This window comes from Acomys russatus, chromosome 18, assembly GCF_903995435.1.
Source record: "Acomys russatus chromosome 18, mAcoRus1.1, whole genome shotgun sequence".
NCBI lineage: Eukaryota > Metazoa > Chordata > Mammalia > Rodentia > Muridae > Acomys > Acomys russatus.
Genome location: NC_067154.1, coordinates 956182 through 973956, shown reverse-complemented (window position 1 = coordinate 973956; position 17775 = coordinate 956182). Strand labels below are relative to the sequence as shown.

At 41.6% G+C, this 17775-nt stretch overlaps 2 protein-coding genes across 7 annotated transcripts in view; one reads left to right on the top strand and one right to left on the bottom strand.

Annotated features, from left to right (window-relative positions):
• Positions 1-10783, top strand: part of Zdhhc20 (zinc finger DHHC-type palmitoyltransferase 20) — a 57616-nt gene extending 46833 nt beyond the window's left edge. For 2 of the 5 annotated variants that reach the window (XM_051160630.1, XM_051160633.1), the window contains 5 exons: positions 2149-2275; positions 5628-5717; positions 7276-7391; positions 8741-8817; positions 9832-10783. In XM_051160630.1, coding sequence (XP_051016587.1) covers positions 2149-2275; positions 5628-5717; positions 7276-7391; positions 8741-8778 — 371 coding nt within the window. In that variant the 3' untranslated portion in view covers positions 8779-8817; positions 9832-10783. Of the gene's footprint in view, positions 1-2148; positions 2276-5627; positions 5718-6882; positions 6928-7275; positions 7392-8740; positions 8818-9831 lie in introns of all 5 variants that reach the window. The other 3 variants (XR_007832278.1, XM_051160631.1, XM_051160634.1) reach the window with 3 other exon arrangements.
• Positions 10784-16840: 6057 nt separating this feature from the next.
• On the bottom strand, positions 16841-17634 carry Mrpl57 (mitochondrial ribosomal protein L57). 2 transcript variants are annotated; one of them, XM_051161035.1, is made up of 2 exons: positions 17613-17634; positions 16841-17390 (listed from the first exon to the last, which is right to left on the bottom strand). In XM_051161035.1, the coding sequence occupies exon 2, from the start codon at positions 17380-17382 to the stop codon at positions 17074-17076; it is 309 nt and encodes a 102-aa protein (XP_051016992.1). In that variant the 5' UTR covers positions 17383-17390; positions 17613-17634; the 3' UTR covers positions 16841-17073. The 2 variants fall into 2 exon arrangements, with proteins under 2 accessions (XP_051016992.1, XP_051016991.1); XM_051161034.1 differs by having other exon boundaries at positions 17596-17614.
• Positions 17635-17775: the final 141 nt, after the last annotated feature.

Genomic DNA, 17775 nt, shown 5'->3' with positions numbered 1-17775 from the left:
AAAAAGGGGAGGGTGAGAGAAATTAAATTCTTTAAGGACATTACCCTTCCTTCCATGACCTACATCCTCTAACAGGGCTTCACCTCTTGTGCTGCCAGCAGCTGGCAGCTGACCCTTGAGGGTGGCTGGGGAGACAGTTCAGGTCCAGACCATAACATGTTTCTAGGCACTCTGCTTTCGTCCTTAAATAATCTTTGCCACATTTTTTTAAACTGGTGAAAAGCCATTTTATATCATGACTTAGCATGTGCACATATACTTCCAAAATTATGTAAATAAGCACGGTTTCAAAGAATATCATTGCTTCCAATCCTGTATAAAGTAATCTGTTATTTTTGTACAGTCTAGTTCAGCCACAATGAGTTCAAAGCCAGCCTAAGATTGTCAGAAACAAACAAAAGGATAAGACCTCACTGAGGGTGGAAAAGGTAAGGTCAGTCTGCCTCCTCAGCTGTTTGCCTTATTAATCTAGATGGTGTTTTTTGGGAGAGACAGGGTTGGTTTTTGAGACAGGGTTTCTCTGTGTGGTCCTGGCTGTCCTGGAACTCGCTATAGACAAAGTCAGCCTCAAAATCAGACACCCTCCTGTCTCTACTTCCCAGGTGCTTAAACTAAAGGCATGCACAGCCACACCAGCCCTGACTTTCCCCATTGTATTCCCAGTTTGAGTCACTCCGAGGAAAATGTTTACAAGCCACAGGCAGGCTCCTGTCTTACACTTTTCCAGCCTTCTATACAAATCTCCTGTCCCACCTGTCAGTGTCAGCCTTCTTCCAGCTTCTGAGGAAGAATGTAATTTTGCTCTTCAAGGTTTATCTTAGCACTCTGCCTGAGACTTTGTCTTTTCCTCTAGGTCACCTTAGTTTTTATTTGTTTCTCCATCTGTCAGCCTGTCAGATGTGGGAGTGCTTTGTCTTGAAAAACAAAGAAGTACAACTTTGCTTGAGATACGTGTCTTTGCATCCACCTCACTTTGTATCTCTTTACACACTAAAGCTTGAAGCCCTGGGCTGTAATCTCCCTCTGCTGCTTCATTGTTCAAGCATGCTGAGGGCTGCCATCTTCATCCTCTCTGCCCTCACCCCCAAGACAAACAGTCCCTGCCCTACAAAGTCAGCTGCGTTAGTGCTCAGTGAGTGGAGGATTTGCTAGACTGTAGACTCACAGAAATTCCATCTAACTTTTTTATTTGGATCCCAGTACCTATGCTGTTAATATATAGGAAGCTTATCAATAAAGAGAAGTTCCAGTACCTTAAAAATAAATTGAAATATAGTAAATCAAATGAAGTAGAATATTTTTATTAAAGGCTGGGGACCTAGCTCAGTGGGAGAGTCCTTGACTAGTATGTGTATGGGTTCAATTCTTAGCACCACAAAAAAAAAATGGAATAAATCAAAAGTATAATATTCAAGAGCTTTTTTCAAAATGTAATATACAGTTGAGCATGGCAGACCACACCTTTAATCTCAGTAAATGGGAGGCAGAGGCAAGTGAATCGCTTGTGAGTTCAAGGCCAGCTTGGTCTACATAGTAAGTTCCAGGACACCCAGAGCTACACAGAGAGACCTGCCTCTAAATAAACAAATAAATAAATATAGGGTAATAGTAGGTAATTATTTGGGCTTGTCTTTTTTTGGTTTTTCGAGACAGGGTTTCTCTGTGTAGCCTTGGCTGTCCTGGACTTGCTTTGTAGACCAAGCTGGCTTTGAACTCAGAACAACTCGCCTGCCTCTGTCTCCTGAGCGCTGGGATTAAAGATGTGCACCACCACGCCTGGCAGTCGTGTCATTTTAGAGGGTTGAAGTAAAAATATACTTTCCTCAAGTAAGTCAGAAATTTATCTTTTAAAAGTAGATTTTATAAAAAAAAAGAAAAGTAGATTTTATTTTAATTGACATTGTATATATGCTGAGATGACACTTGTAATACATTGTCTATAGTGTAATAAATCAGGATAATTAGGACATTTGTTATCTCAAATGCTTTTTATTCCTTGGTATCTTCTCTGAAAATTATGTTTATAGCCGTCCATGTCAAAGACATTGGCAAGAAAATATTTTTTATTTCCTTTATAGTTTTTAAATAGATAAGATTTATTCATTTATATATACATGCTTATGTTTTTTGTTTTCTTTTTTAAAACAGAATCATTCCGTGCACCTATGTTTTCTTATGGAATAGATGGAAATGGTTTCTCTCTTGGATGCAGTAAAAATTGGAGACAAGTCTTTGGTGATGAAAAGAAATACTGGCTAGTTCCAGTATTTTCCAGGTAAGTTATAAAATGTAAGAGTCAATGATAGCCTCTGCCTAAATATCTTAAACATATGTAAAATCATATGTTCTCTTTTTATTTTATTTATTGGTGGGTTTTTGGTTTTTTATTTGTTTTGGGGTTTGGGGTTTTTTTGTTTTGTTTTGTTTTGTTTTTTTGAGACAGGGTTTCTCTGTGTAGCCTTGGCTGTCCTGGACATGCTTTGTAGACCAGGCTGGCCTCGGACTCACAGAGATTTACCTGCCTCTGCCTCCCCAGTGCTGGAATTACAGGCGTGTGCTACCATGTCTGGCTCATGTTCTCTTTTTAAAAATTCGATACAGTAAGTATCTATACAGTAAGAATATACATTTGACTGGAAAGTAGAAAAAATAAAAATTCTAAAGTTATTTAAAATGAAAATAAATCACTTTTAGGAACATTAAAAAACTATATTTTCATAGATTGGAACACAGAAGTATAGTAAGTATGTATGTGCATGTTTTCTCTGTTTTGTTTTGTTTGGAGATAAGAGTCTCACCATATAACTCCAGCTGGCCTTCATGCTGTGTGCCTCCAACGGGCTGGTAAAAAGATGTGTGCTGCCACACCCAGTTTACCTCTATTTTCTTACAGACTGAGCTCAAAATGTGGTTTTCCTGAGGTGTAAATGATGCCTATATATCGGTTCAGCCTAAGTTGCTAATAAAGACACAGGGTCTGAAGCATACTTTAAAGCTGCTAGCACAACGCTCCAGGCAGAAACTATACTAATACAAATCTATTCCGAAACTATGGTAAACAAACTACTCTAAACTGATATAAAACACTTACACCCCAAGCACTTACCACTATAATGATCAACAGTCCTTAACTCCCCTTGGCCCACCTCCTCAGTCAACCATCTTTCCCCAACTTCCAAACTTGCTCTTCTTCCCCAGGAAGCTCTGCCTTCCACTTCCTGTCCTTCTGCCCAGCTGATTGGCAAAACAGCACTTTATTGATAGATTTTACAGCCACTCAGCATCCCTCCACAGTGCTGCCACATCCAGTTTATCTCTATTTTCTTACAAACAACTCAAAGTGTGGTTTTACCTGAGGTGTAAATTACACACGTGCTGGAGGGCTCATCTTCACTTCTCCCTGATCCCAGCTAGTCTAAGCCCTCTGCACATCAGTCTCCACAGAGAAGGAAAACAATTTGGAAGTAAATCACCAAGTTTGTAAGATCTGTAGGTGTGCTGGGTGGAGGCTCACACTAGAATCCCAGAATTTGGAGAGTTGAGGCAGGAGGATCATCGTGAGTTTAAAGCTAGTCTGATTATATAGTCATATAGTCAGACCTTGTCTCAAAAAGGGGCCAGGGAACTTGTACAATCTTTTCTTTAGTTAAATTGACATTTTCTGTCTGAAAATGGCTTGGCTGCCTTCATTTTATTTATTTGTTGTTTGTTTGTGTGTTGTTGGTGTAGCGTTCTAGATAATTCTTCACTGTCTTCTGGCTTGCCTTATTTCTGCTGACCAGCTTATAATCATCTCTTCTTTTTTTCACTCATATGTCTTTTCTGTTAATCACTACTTTTTGTTAATCACAAAACTTTATTGTGATGAAATTTAGTGTAGCTTCTTTTAGGTTTCTTTTGTTTGGGATTAGTTGAAGTTAGGGGTTTTTGTTTATTTAGTTGGTTGGTTTGGTTGGTTTGTGTTTATTTTTTCAAGGCAGTTGTCTCATAGGCCAAACTGGCCTCAAACTGACCCTCCCACCTGTGTTCAAGTGTCGGGATCACAGGTGTGTGCCACCATGACCAGCTGGTTGAGGGCCTCCGTCTTTGTCATTCTCACCAGTGTCTGTTCTGTCTCCTCCCCGCTCCTCCTGAGCCTGCATGGAGCACTTGCTCCCACAGCTCTGTGATGCTGTTTGCTGCTTCATTTTCTGTAAACCCTGTTGCTGCATATTCAGTTTACTCTTGTGAATGTGTTTATTGGCCCGTGTTTTCAACGAAGAGTTTTCTACTCTTGTTGAATGAAATGTACACTGATTGTAAGTTCATTTTCTGTGACCAGGAAATTCATAAATGGAGTGGGTTCACACACACACACACACACACACACACACACACACACACACACACACACACACACACACACACACACACCCACCCACCCCCTGGTGTCTGAGGGGGTTAGAAAAGAGCACCAGATTCTCTCCTCTCTGGTTTGTGTGTTTTGTTTTGTTTTGTTTTTTTAAGGAGCTATCTGTCCTCTCTCTATTCTTGGTGAATTATGGTTCACTGAACCTCATTTCCCACTTTTACTTTTTACACTTCCTGTGTACACACGCATGAGTACAAATGCCTGCAGAGACTAGAGAAGGTATATGTGCCGCCCTGCACTGTGGTTTACTGGGCTTGTGATCTGCCTTGGGCGGGTCCCCTGCAGGAGCTCCAGTGCTGAGATCTGAGTGTGTGCGGTTCTCACTGGATCGGAATAATTTTTATCATTTTATCTTTAGTGATTTTGTCAGGGCTTTCTTGTTGGGGTTTGTTTGTTTAGGGTTCTACCTGTTTGTTCCCTGCCCCCTTCTCTCCTGACTAGCATTTCTGGCTTTCCGGAAATTTTTGTTACTGTTTGATACTGTGTTTGTTCTGTATATTGTCCCACCCATCTTTTCAGCTTTTCCTCTTTTTTTGATTACTTGCTACACGTATATTGATCCCTTATGTAGTATCTGATCTTCTGGTAAGCCCTGTCTAGTGGGTTTTACATTTCTGGCTTATTACATCCTTTTGTCTTTCAAATCCATGGATATGTCTATTATATAATTGCTGTTTTGAAGTTGTTAATTTTCACTTTGTATTCTGTTGGTTGTTTTTTGTTCTTAGTTCTGATCACATTGTTACTTTCCATGTCAGTAACTTCTGATTAAACATGATCGTTTTGAATGCTCATTAGTTCTGTGTCTAGATCTTATGATCTCTTTCTAGCTGCTGAGTTGGTTTTGGTACACTGCTACTTTCCTGGAGCTTCACAGTAGTCTTTTTGAGGCCTGTTTCAATTTCAGTTTGAGTGTAGATGATGTCTTCCGTGATCATGAGGGTGTCAGATACCCACATGCTTGAATAGCTGTCTGCCTTAAGGTGCTAACAGGGCACTGTGATCTTAATCAGTGTAGAGGATATTGTTTCTAAGTACATATGACTTATAAAAGAAACAGCTGTCTTCAGTGGAGGCAGTAACTTCCAAAACTAGAAATCATGGGGCTTGATAAGTTTAAGTAATTTGTTTCTGCCATGCCTCTAAAAAATGAATGTTAAACTTGACTGTTGTTATTAAATTAGCACTCTGGTAATTACTATTTCTCATCACACAGCTTGGGTGATGGTTGCAGTTTTCCAACTCGTCTTGTGGGCATGGATCCAGAACAAGCTTCTGTTGGAAACCAGAGTGATTATGTCAGAAGGTGTGTTTCTTGCTCCTAGCTTTTTCGGAATTCACCATAAAACAATCAGATGCCTGTGTTCTACATGAATGCACAAACAGTAGGACTCTAGGAAGCAGACAAAAAGGAACAGTTCTGTTTACATTCTCTTTCTAACAGAGGACTGGTCTGTTAGGGGCCTAATACTCTTAGGATTAACACTTTCTACATCCAAGCCCGAGCACTAGAGTAGCAGAGTATATTAATAGTTACATCAGGACAGTCATGTGCTGCTTAATGTCTGGGAAAACTAGGAAGCATGTAAATGCTACATCTTCATCCTAGAAGTAAGAATCCCTTTCAAGACTTCATTATATTGGCTTATACCAAGTTGGACTTTTAAAAAGAAATTTTAAAATCCACTGTCATTATTCTAATAACTATTAATTTTTTAAAGATTTATTTATTATTATGTATACAGTACTCTGCCTGCATGTACACCTGCATGCCAGAAGAGGGCATCAGATCACATTATAGATGGTTGTGAGCCACTATATGGTTTCTGGGAATTGAACTCAGGGCCTCTGGAAGAGCAGTCAGTGCTCTTAACCCCTGAGCTATCTCTCCAGCCCCCATACCTATTAATTTGGATAACTAGATTTAATAAAAATATCAGAATAATGAGTATTTGAAAGTACAAATGTTTTCTTATTTTAAAGGAAACTTCTTTTTGTTTGTTTGTTTTTTGAGACAGGTTTCTCTGAGTTAACAGCCCTGGCTGTCCTGGACTCACTTTGTAGACCAGGCTGGCCTCGAACTCACAGAGATCCTCCTGCCTCTGCCTCCCAAGTGTTGGGATTAAAGGCATCAACCTGAAAAATGATAAGGGCTTTAAGCTCCATAGCATGTTGGCGTCAGTAGGCAGGCCTAACGATGTACTCAGAGTCTTTGGGCCTTCAGTGCTAGCATTTGATGTGGTTCTAAGCAAGTCTGTTTCCAGCTCTGGAAACTCAAGAAAATGAGACCTGTTTCCTTTCCTGGGCTCTTGAGAGGGTGGAGGTAGTGAGTAAAGTAGCAACATAGCATCTGTCCCATCAGTACCTGGCAAAGCTTTTCCTCCTTCCCTTCTTCCATTCCCTTCTTCCCTGGTTCTCTTAGTTAGAAAACTGAGCCTACGATAAATCACTGAATCATTTTTTCCCCTTAGATCTAAACTGCAGAGGTAGAAAGCAGAAAACTTGGGAGATGACAGGTAACTTTTTGTACTGGCCACAGACATAGCTCTTCACCTGTCCTTGTGCTACTACAGCTCCCGATTAACAAGGGTTAAAGCCTTCCCCTGGCCTCTGACGCTGGTTCTTAGTTTGACTGGTTTCTTTGGCAGTGTTGGAATACATACATTTGGCCCAGAGAGCCATTTAACTGGGGGCGGGGGTTGTGGGCACGTTTTTCTCTTGGAGATAGCCTTTTGAGAGTGCTAAGACCTCATGAGTTGCCCTCACATATTTCAGAGAAGGAATACTAATTTGCTGCTTATTAATTATTAAGTATCCTTAATTGAGCATTAAACTATTCACTGAATTGTCTGCTCCTCTTTCAGTATTGGCTCAAATCAACCTTTTCCTATCAAACCACTTAGTGAATCAAAAAACCGTTTGTTGGACAGTGAATCTCAGTGGCTAGAGAATGGAGCTGAGGACGGTGTCACCAGATCAGGTAACAGTCCCCATCTCATTCACAGGAAGACACCACACTTGGCGATACACCAGAGACGTGTGATACTTGCGATCACAGCACACAGGACACTGCCTGATAGATGCCGTTCATGTGAGATGTTAGTGTTGCTGGTGGGCCTGTTAGGAAAGGGCAGAGGCACAGTGGCGAGCTGTACTCTGCTCTGTTCAGCTGGGCTTTTTGCCAACCACATGCTTCTGTACCCAAATACGGAAAGTTAGCTTGGCATTGGCTAATCTGAATTGTTGTTGTTTGTTTCTTTTTTGAAACAGAGTTTTCTCTGTGTAGCCTTGGCTATTCAGGACTTGCTTTGTAGACCAGGCTGGCCTTGAACTCACAGAGATCCACCTGCCTCTACCTCTCAAGTGCTGGAATTATAGGCATGCACTACTGTTCCCAGCTCTGAATACTTAAGATTTTAACACTTAGTTAAAAACAGTTTTGAAAAGCATTGAACTCATCTGGGTATGATATCACATGCATGTAATTCCAGCCCTTAGGAGGCTGAGGCAGGAGGATCACAAATTCTACGACAGCCATTCTCCTTGTGAAAGCACCCTTGGGGATGCAGGGAGCTTTGTACTCTCCTAAGAGTAGCGTAGACAAGGCTTTAGCCTTCCTTAAAGACTCACCTGTGAGCTCTGGATACAGGTAGAATAGCTGCTGAGACAAGTTGAATTTCTGGTCAGAAGTGGGTTTTTAGGATCACCAGCCACGCCCTCCTCAGACGGTCTCAGTGCTTCTTCACTCCGGGGGCTGTCTGGCTGTCAGTAATCTCTTGCACTGTAGGAAAGCAGTTTGAGATATTCAGGCCAATTCATTGTGACTCCAGGAAGTACCCTTTGAACTCCCTGCATACCTTGGGCAGAGAGCAGAGACTGAAGCTCCAGTGAGCATTTAGGCCTTCTTTTCCTTACCAGTTGTGGTAGCACACCCTTGTATCCCAGAACTGGAGCTGAGGCTGAAGGATTTTCATGAATTTGGGGCCCACCTGGAGTGTAGAGTGAGATCTTGTATCAGAAACATCATACAAATAAATGAAGGGAATCTTTTAGTAAGTGTCTTAGGTCTTTAAGATTAGTCAGCTCCTGGGTAAGGTAATGGAAAGACGTGCTCATGCGCTTCTAAATTACAGCTCCTTAACATCCTAAACACAGGGGCATGTTCACACCGCGAGCATGAGAAAAGCTTACAGACTCTGTACTGTGCTATGCTCATACCACATTCTACCTCTTCAGTACTCACAAATGCTGTTTGTAATGTATTAGCTTCACCATTTAGCCAGATGCTTAATACTTTCTTTTTCTTAATAATTAATTATATGTTTACAGGGACAAATAATCATGTAACAGTGGCAATAGAAAATTGAATACTGCTTGTTCATAACTAACCATTTGATGAGTGCAAGGTAAGACAATATAAATGAAATTTCCTTCAGCAAATGTAGTATATTTGTATATTCATCTTAAAACAATTTGTGATCTTTTTCTTTTCCAACTACATCACCCAAATCAAGCCATTCTCTTCTGTGGCTGGTGGCTGGAACATGACTTCTGCCAGAATCTCATTCCTTACTACTAACACAGTGTTACTAACCATTTTTTGTAGATTAATGAAGAAACTAATGGAAAATGTTTGATTTACATGTAGGCATGGAAACAGTACCTTACTAGTTAGTGTAACGAAGAGTGACTTTGCCCAGTATTAAAGAAATTTGATCAAGTAAAGGCTGAAAAAGGGCTTCATTAATGTTAGTTTTATAAGACACATCAACAAAGCATTCTCTCAAACCAGAGGCCCAAAGCAATATACATTCAGTGTCTTTTTTTCTTTCTTGCCTACTTTTATTTTTCCCAGAGGATCTCATCTTGGGTCTTGCCAAATGGAGTGTCTGCATCGTCCATCCAGGCTTATTATGAGGTCAGGTCTTTGCAGAGAACCTGGAGCCTATACAGGGTTAGAGGCGGGGCCAAGGCCAAGCACAGAGTGAGATCCAGGCTCCAGAGGCCGGGCAAGCCTCACATCCCGCAGACTGGGCTACACTATTAAGAGAAGCTAGCTACAAGGTCTGCATATTGGGCAGTCTCATCCATCCCAGTCACCAGGAGTTAAAGTTACTGACCAGTGCTCCTTCCTGCATCGGCACCGCTTCCCATGGAGTCAGGGAATTCCCAGCTAACGTTTCTCCAGCAGGAGGTGGATGTGAGAGACTGACTCCCTGATCATGTCCAAGCAGGCAGGCAGGTGCCCCGAGAGCACCTGAGAAAGCTCATCTGTCACCTCCTTCACTGTTAACTGTTGTAGTAGGAGTCAAGAATTAGATTCCTAACTTTCTAGTCCATGGGACCATTTATTAAGTAGCTAAGGAATTAGAAAAATTGGCTTTCAACTAATAATAATTCAATTATTTCTGTTTTTATAGGTATATAAAAACACATTTTGGACTATTTTCAGTTTTATTTGCAAGAAAATAATCGATGGAATGAAATGATTGAAGAATAACAGAAGGTATATTTTTACAAAGGAAGTGTTTATGCAGTTTGATGGATCCGCAGAAGCACTACAGAGCAGAAAGATGCCTTAATTTTCAGTGTCTATTTGTGCAACATTGCCTCACAGCTCAAAAGTGACTTAATTTTCCTTTGGAAATAACACCTGTTTTGAGATGCTATCATCACATGTTAATATGCTGGATGTATTTTTAACACCTGAGTTACAAAAGAGTTGTTTCTTAGTATCCACATAAATTCCCACCCCCAAAACACAAACTAAAAAGTTGTCTGTGGTGAAGTTATCTAGGGCAAATGGTGGCTAAAAATGATATCCAAACCACTGATTCTTGCACTGTATAAGGGAAAGAAAATACTGTTTTTTTTATTAGATGTTTACTAATTTATAATTACTGTTTTATACTTTTCAACATTTTAATAAAGATTTTTTTATTATTGGCTACAAAATAACACTCAGAAGGATTCAGAGACCTAAATATAATCATTTAAAACATTGAAGATATTAATATAATTCAATGAAGGTTGTAGTTAGAGGCATTGATACTTCTAATTAATACTTGTAAAGGCCAGGTGGCACATGCCTGTGATCCTTCACTGGGGCGGAGGCTGTGAGTTTGAGTCTAGCCTGGGTTATATAGGGATGTATGCATGCACAGGCATCTAAAACGCAGAGTAAAAGAAACATTAATACAACCATGTGGTGGTGTGTGTGCCCAAGGCTCAAAGGCAACATGGTAGTAAAAGAAATATTTGGGTATTCTCTGCTTTTTAATTACGATTTGTTGAATTTTCAGGGGAATTTTATATGAGCAGGGACGCACAGAAGTTCACATGCTAGACAAAGATCTAACACAGTATAAATAGGTGGGAAAACAGACTGATAGAAGGAATATCATGCTATTGAACAGGCATTCAGTTTAGGTAATGTCTGAAAATTACTGTGGTACTTTACAGTAGTCCTATAACAGAATACAGACTGAAAATACAGTTCAGATGATGGTGAAATAAATAATGCCACAAATTCCTAGTGTTGGCTGGAGAAACGGTTCAGTAGATAAAGGGACTTGTACTCCAGACATAACCTGAGACCAGCCAAATGCTAGAAGGAGCAAACCAACTCCCACACGTCTCCTGACATTTGTGTGTGCACCACACGTGTGCACTGTAGGGCACACGACACCTTGTTTAAAAGACAGTATGTTGAGGAGGAGAGGGCATCGTGTGTGAGCTGGACTACTGGACGCCCAGTGTTCCCCCAGTGTTGACGCTTGCCAACAGCCTTTTCATTTAAACCAAGCATCTCTGGAATCCACTGAAGATAGTGTTGTGATTTCCTAATGCTGCATAAATCAAGACAGCTGCTGTTCCAATTTTGCAATTGGGGGAATTTATTGAATTCCCACTGACTTCACTAATTCTTAATCTTAAGTAACTTTCTCTTTGGACCAAAGGAATTTGTTAACTTTAAAACCATGGTTTAAAATTATATGTAGTATGAATTCCTTTTTGTTTCAACTCTTTATTTTTAAAACTTTGATTTAAACAGAATGAATTAAGAGATGCTAATTACTGCTAGGCATGCTGATGCATGCTGGGCATCCCAGCCCTGGGGAACCTGAGGCAAGAAGGTCAAGGTTACTCTCAGCTTCATAGTGAGGTCAAAAGTAGCCTATGACGCATGAGACCCTGTGTCAGAAAACAGAGGGGGGGAAATATCAATTACCAACCAGAAATGCAACCTCAGTTCAGTAGTTTGCAGGCTACTTTCGGAAGTGTTCTGGTCCTTCTGTGTTTCTATATTTAGTTCAAGGGATTTGCATGCACCTGACAATTTGGCCTTTTAACATGCCAACATACATGATGTAGACATACCATCTTTCTGAGTTCTTATCATTTTTTTATTAGCATAGTAAACTATTTTTAGTTTTTTGCTTTGGTAGCCTTTATACCCAACATTTTGCCACATTCTATAATATCCAGCAGGCTTTGGTTCTGTTTTTGTTGTATTTAGTGCTGGGGAGTCACACCCAGGGCCTTGTGCATCCACAAGGCAAGTCCTTCACCACTGAGCTGCATCCCTGGCCCAGGCTGAAGCTCCTTATACACAGCAGTGACCATCTGAGGGGCCAGCAAGTGGGTGGGAACCAGGGCAAGGCTGGCTCTCCAGTACTTCAGCTGGCACTGGATCTGCTGTCAGCTGGGGGACCAGGTCAAAACAAAGCTTTGCCAAAATTCAAACACTTGAACATTTGTGCAGAAAATGGAGTTGAATGTCAGGTCTTGCCCTTGCCATTAGAAAGCTTAGACAGGAGACTTGGTTTATCTGGGTACAGAGGTACCTGCGGCACCTGACCCCGTCACTGTGCCAACCAAAGCAGCTGCAGTGTACCAGCTAAGAAAACGAACATGTTTACAAAGTTGAGTTTTGTCTTCACACACAAATGATTTTTAAAAACTTTTTACATAGTGGTTAAGACTCACAATGTGTTATAAGCATAACAGGTTAGCTTGAATATATGGTGTTTACTTGAATTTTAATTCTTATAGAAAGCAAATTTTGACTGTTTACAGAAATGCTTGACATGAGTCATGAGATCTGCAGTTATCTCTGAAGCAATCCGGGTTAGAGTCTGTGCATTTGGGGCATTGAGTAGGCAGTAACTCAGAAATACGCTTAGCTTACATCCTGATCTACAAACTAGCTGTGGATAAGTATTTTTAACTAATCTGATATTAAGAAATCATATTTTTGCATTTTCAGTCAAACTAATAAAAACATGTAAAAGTACAAATAAAATGTAAATCTGAAATCCATGTTTCCTATGATCTAAGCTGTATTTTTCAATTTAAATTTAAAATACAATAGAGATTTAGAAAGGTCCATATTTTTCTAATGACTTCACTCTATATTATTTTCTTGGGTTACATAAAGCAAGGACTTGTATTTGTATGAAGAGGCTAAGAAAGCTGTTAGTTTATTATATTTGTACATGATTACAGACAAGCCTGTGCCCATTTAAAAGAAAAGATGGATACTATTTAAGGTGATATTTAATATGCTTTTCTATAAACAAGTTTGAAATATAGTTTACTTTAGCTGTCTTTACTTATCAATAGTATAGCCTTGTATTTATTTCTCACTTGTGTGAGCCTGGACCATGACTGATGACTCTTTGCTCTGTATTTTGGATGGCCTAACCTACATTAATATGTGCACATTTTACAGCTTTTGTTTCAGAAATCATAATTACTTTATTAATAAACCGATAAAGATATTACCTTGTATTTTGATTGATTTTGTCATTATAAAATAACATTTGTCAAATGAGAAAATAATTATCATTTTGATCAGCACAAAAATCTGTTAAAGTATTGTTTAGTTCAGTGGTTCTCAACCTTTTTTTTTTTTTTTTTTTTTTTTTTTTTGGTTTTTCGAGACAGGGTTTCTCTGTGTAGCCTTGATTGTCCTACACTCACTTTGTAGACCAGGCTGGCCTTGAACTCACAGAGATCTGCCTGCCTCTGCCTCCCGAGTGCTGGGATTACAGGCGTGCGCCACCATGCCCTGTGGCTTTCAACCTTTTTAATGCTGTGGGCCTTTAATACAGTTCTTCATGTTGTGCTGACCCTCAACCATAAAATTATTTTTGTTGCTGCTTCATAAGTAATTTTGCTACTGTTATGAATCATAATATAAATATCTGTGTCTTCCCATGGTCTTAGGCAAGTGTGAAGGGGCTTGACCCATGGATTGTGAACCACTGGTTTAAGTTGCAGAGTTTAGTATTTCTGGAAACAGCCTCTGAGAGAGGCTGTTAAATTGTAGTTTACATAGTTTTATTCAGACCTTAAAAAGTTGAATTAGGAAAAAAACAGAAGTTTAATTAGGCTTTACGGGACCGTTTGTGTTACAATGCACTTCAGGATCTTGCATCCTGCTAGGCGTATAAACTGGTTGAATTGTGGCTGTTAAATTATAAGTAGTAGATGTTATCTTGACTATTAAAATTTCACAAGGATCTGTAAGAACCAATAGAGAGACTCAGAGACGAACACCTTTGTCTCAGGCCAGTCTTTTGGCACACACTTGTAATCTCAACACTGGAGGCAGAAGCAGGAGGATGTCTGTGAGTTGAAGTTAGTCTGATCTGCCAGGCCCAAATAGTTGAGACTCTGTCTCAAAATAACAACAGAACAAATACTATTAGATGTTGTCCCAAAATACACAAGGATAGCTCTTTGATGCCACAGGTTTTTATGGGTGTTCACTAGCTCTATGATGTTAATTATCTTTGCCCTTGTGCTCATGACCTCATGGGGTTTGGTTTTGTTCTATATTGTTAAGATTCATTGTGTGAGCCGGGAGCCGGGAGTGGTGGTGCACGCTTCCAGAGAGAGGAGCCAGTGTTTGTCGTTTTATACTCTTCCGGGTGCCTACAAAGAATTTGCCTCAGTCTGCATTAATGGTGGAAGGATGTTGGATGCTAGACCGTTATGCTACCTATTTGAGGAGTATCTGGGCACTGCCTCTTTCACACAGCACATACATCCTACAGGGCTTGCAGGTACTCTAAAGCTACTGGGCTAGTGAGATGGTTCTCAGGTAAAAGCAGTCGCCTCCAACATGAAGTCCTGGGTTTGATTCCAGGAAGCTAAGTGTGCACAGAAGCTTGTGCATATACAAGTGCACATACGGAAGAAAAAATGAAAAACTATTCAAAAAGCAAGTAAGTCGTCATGGTAGTAATCAAAGGAAAACATTCTGAGAACATGATGGTTACAAAGTAGCACTTAGGAAAAGGAGGCCTGAGATGCAGCCTCTGAATTAGCAGTGCCCTGGCGATTTCGTATAGGAATGAGCAGAAAAACTAGTTGTTTGGCAGGGTATGGAGCTTGGTTGGTAGAGCCCTTGTATAACGCGTGACAACCTAAATTCATTCAACAGCACTAACAAAAGCTTTATAATCTAGATAAATTCTACAGATCTAGATTTTGATATGGTTAATAAAATGTTATCAGCTGGGCACAGCACACCTGTAATCCCAGCACTTGGGGAGGCAGAGGAGGCAGATCTCTGAGTTTGAGGCCAGCCTCATCTTTTAAAAAAAAAAAAAGTGTTACCACTGAGGGAAACGGGGTGATAGTAACAATAGATTTGTACTTATTTTGGTAACTTTCTATGAAATCTCCAACTCAAGATAAAATATTAAAAAGGAGTAGTATATACCATTGCTCCTAGCACTCAGGAGACAGGTGGACATCTAAGTTTGAGCTAGGACTATACAGTGAGATTCTGTCTTTAAATTAAAAAAAAAAAAAAAAAAACCTCACACAAGTTGCTATGCATCTGTAGATCCATCTACTCAAAAGACCAAGTTAGAAGGCTCAGTTCAGCCCAGTTCAACAACCTAACAGCACACTTGGGAGGCAGAGGCAGGTGGATCTCTGTGAGTTCGAGGCCAGCCTGGTCTACAAAGCGAGCCCAGGACAGCCAAGGCTACACAGAGAAACCCTGTCTTGAAAAACCAAACCAACCACCTAAACAGCATGGTAAGACCTGTCGCAGAGTGTTTAAATCAAGATTGCACTGTTTTTGTTTTTGGATTTATTATTTATACAGTATCCTGCCCACACGTGTGCCTGCCCACTACAAGAAGACACCAGATCTCATTATAGATGGATGTGAGCCACCATGTGGGTGCTGGGAATTGAACTCGGGACCTTCGGAAGAGCAGAGTGCTCTTAACCTCTGAGCCATCCCTCCTGCCCAAGATTGCACTGTTAAGTATAGACAAGTTCTAGGCCAGTATGAGCAACATAGGAGACATGGTCTAGAGAGAAACACAGATTTCCCTGTTAACAGTTCTAATAAACATCTTTACTTAACATGTCCACTCACACTACTCAAATCATAAGATAATTCTCTTGGAGTGGAACGCAGGGAGTCTTATGGAAGAGGGGATAGAAGGACCTGGAGGGGACAGGAGCTCCACAAGGAGACCAGTGGAGCCAACAAATCCAGGCAGGGGGGAGAGAGAGTGATAACACCAACCAGGGACCATGCATCTGAGGTCAGAGGATATGGGAAGGCTCCCCCTTTCTGAGGACTAGGAGAGAGGGAGAGGGGGGAATGAGGGAAAAGGCTACAATTAGGATGTAAACAAATTTTTTTTAAAAATGGTCTCATGTATCTCTTGAAGGCCTCAAACTTGCCACACAGAGGAGGATGAGTTTGCACTTCTGATCCTGCCTCCACCTCCAGAATGCTAGGATTATAGGTACCACATTTCGTCCAGAGCAGTGGTTCTCAACCTTCCTAAATGCTTCGACCCTAGTCCTTCCTGTTGTGGTGACTCCCAACCATAAAATAGTTTTCGCTGCTACTTCATGACTGTCTTTTTGCTAAGATTATGAACTGTAACATAAATATCTGATGTGCAGCAATGTGAAACGCCCATGAAAGGGTCCTTTGGAGCCTCCAGGGGTCGGGACCCAGTTTGAGAGTGGCCTTGTAGCCCACGCCAGACTTAACCCCAGCACTCAAAAGGCAGAGGCAGGCGAATCTGAGTTCCAGGCTAGCCTGGTCTACAAAGAGAGTACAGGACAGTCAAGGCTCTGTTAAGCAGAGAAACCGTCTCGAAAAAAAAACAAAATAAAACCAACAACAACAACAAAACACAAGGTATGGTGGCATGTGCCTTTAATACCAGCACTTGTGAGGCAAAAAAATAATAATAAAACCACATTTTACAGAAAGGCAGGGAATCTTAAGTCCTGCACTTGGAGACATGCAGGGTTGAGGCAAATTAGAGGCCAGGAAAAAAAAACTGACAATAGATCGGCAATTATACAGCAAGGTTAGAGCCCCAAATTGTCTTTCTTTTGGCTTCCTGGGACTGGGTCTTACTATGTACTCCAGCAAAAATTTGTCTGCCTCCACCTCTCGACGGCTGGGATTACAGGCATGAGTCAAATGCCTAGGTAGAGTCCCAAATATTCCTTATGAAACAACTATTAATCACGTCTGATTTAATAAGATACTGGTCGAAGGGGCCACATTGTTACATAGATACATTTTTTTTTTTCAGCTCCAGGACCAAGTATAAGGCCAGCACAGTCTGGTATCTATAACCTTGTAGGGTGAGCGGTGCGGGTTAAGACCATTTCTTCGAGATATTGAGATGGTCTAGCTGGTCTGCAACGTATCTGTGCTTGGGGAACTTGGAAGTGGCGGCTGCCTTGATGGCCTCAAAAGCCTGGGCCCGGCGCTCCGCGGCGTGGCCGAACTCCTGCTCCGCCGTCATGTAGGGCATGCTCAGCCAGTACTGGTTCTCCGCCTCCACCTCCAGGCGGCGGAGCATGTTCTGCTTCACTTGGAAAGACACGGTCCGCGGCCGACGGTGCTTCCCGATCCACTGCCTGCCCGGAATGCGGCCGCGGAGGAGAGCAGCGGTGAGGATCATGGTACCGCCTGGGAAAAGGGACACGAAAACCGCGGTCGCTGAGACCGGAGACTGGACGCGAGCAGCGGACGTGCACGAGCCCCCGACGTCCCGCGCAATCCCTGCCCGGCAGCCACGGGGCCGATGCCAGAGCTCGCTCTGCCCCTCACCGGAAGTGGGGGAGCCGGGGACCGACTACACTGCAGGGAACCGTGGGCCTCCCGGAGAACCCACCTGGCCCACGAACTCACCGGGGACGCGCACAACCCGAGAGTCCGGCGTACGCGGGCCGACCTGGCGGCGTACTCTCCTTCCGGGGATGTGGTGCGAGACTTCCGCTCTCGCGAGAGAAGTCTTCTTCTGCGCCTGCGCGGAGCGGGCGATGTGGACGCCGTGCTGGGATTCAAAAGAGTG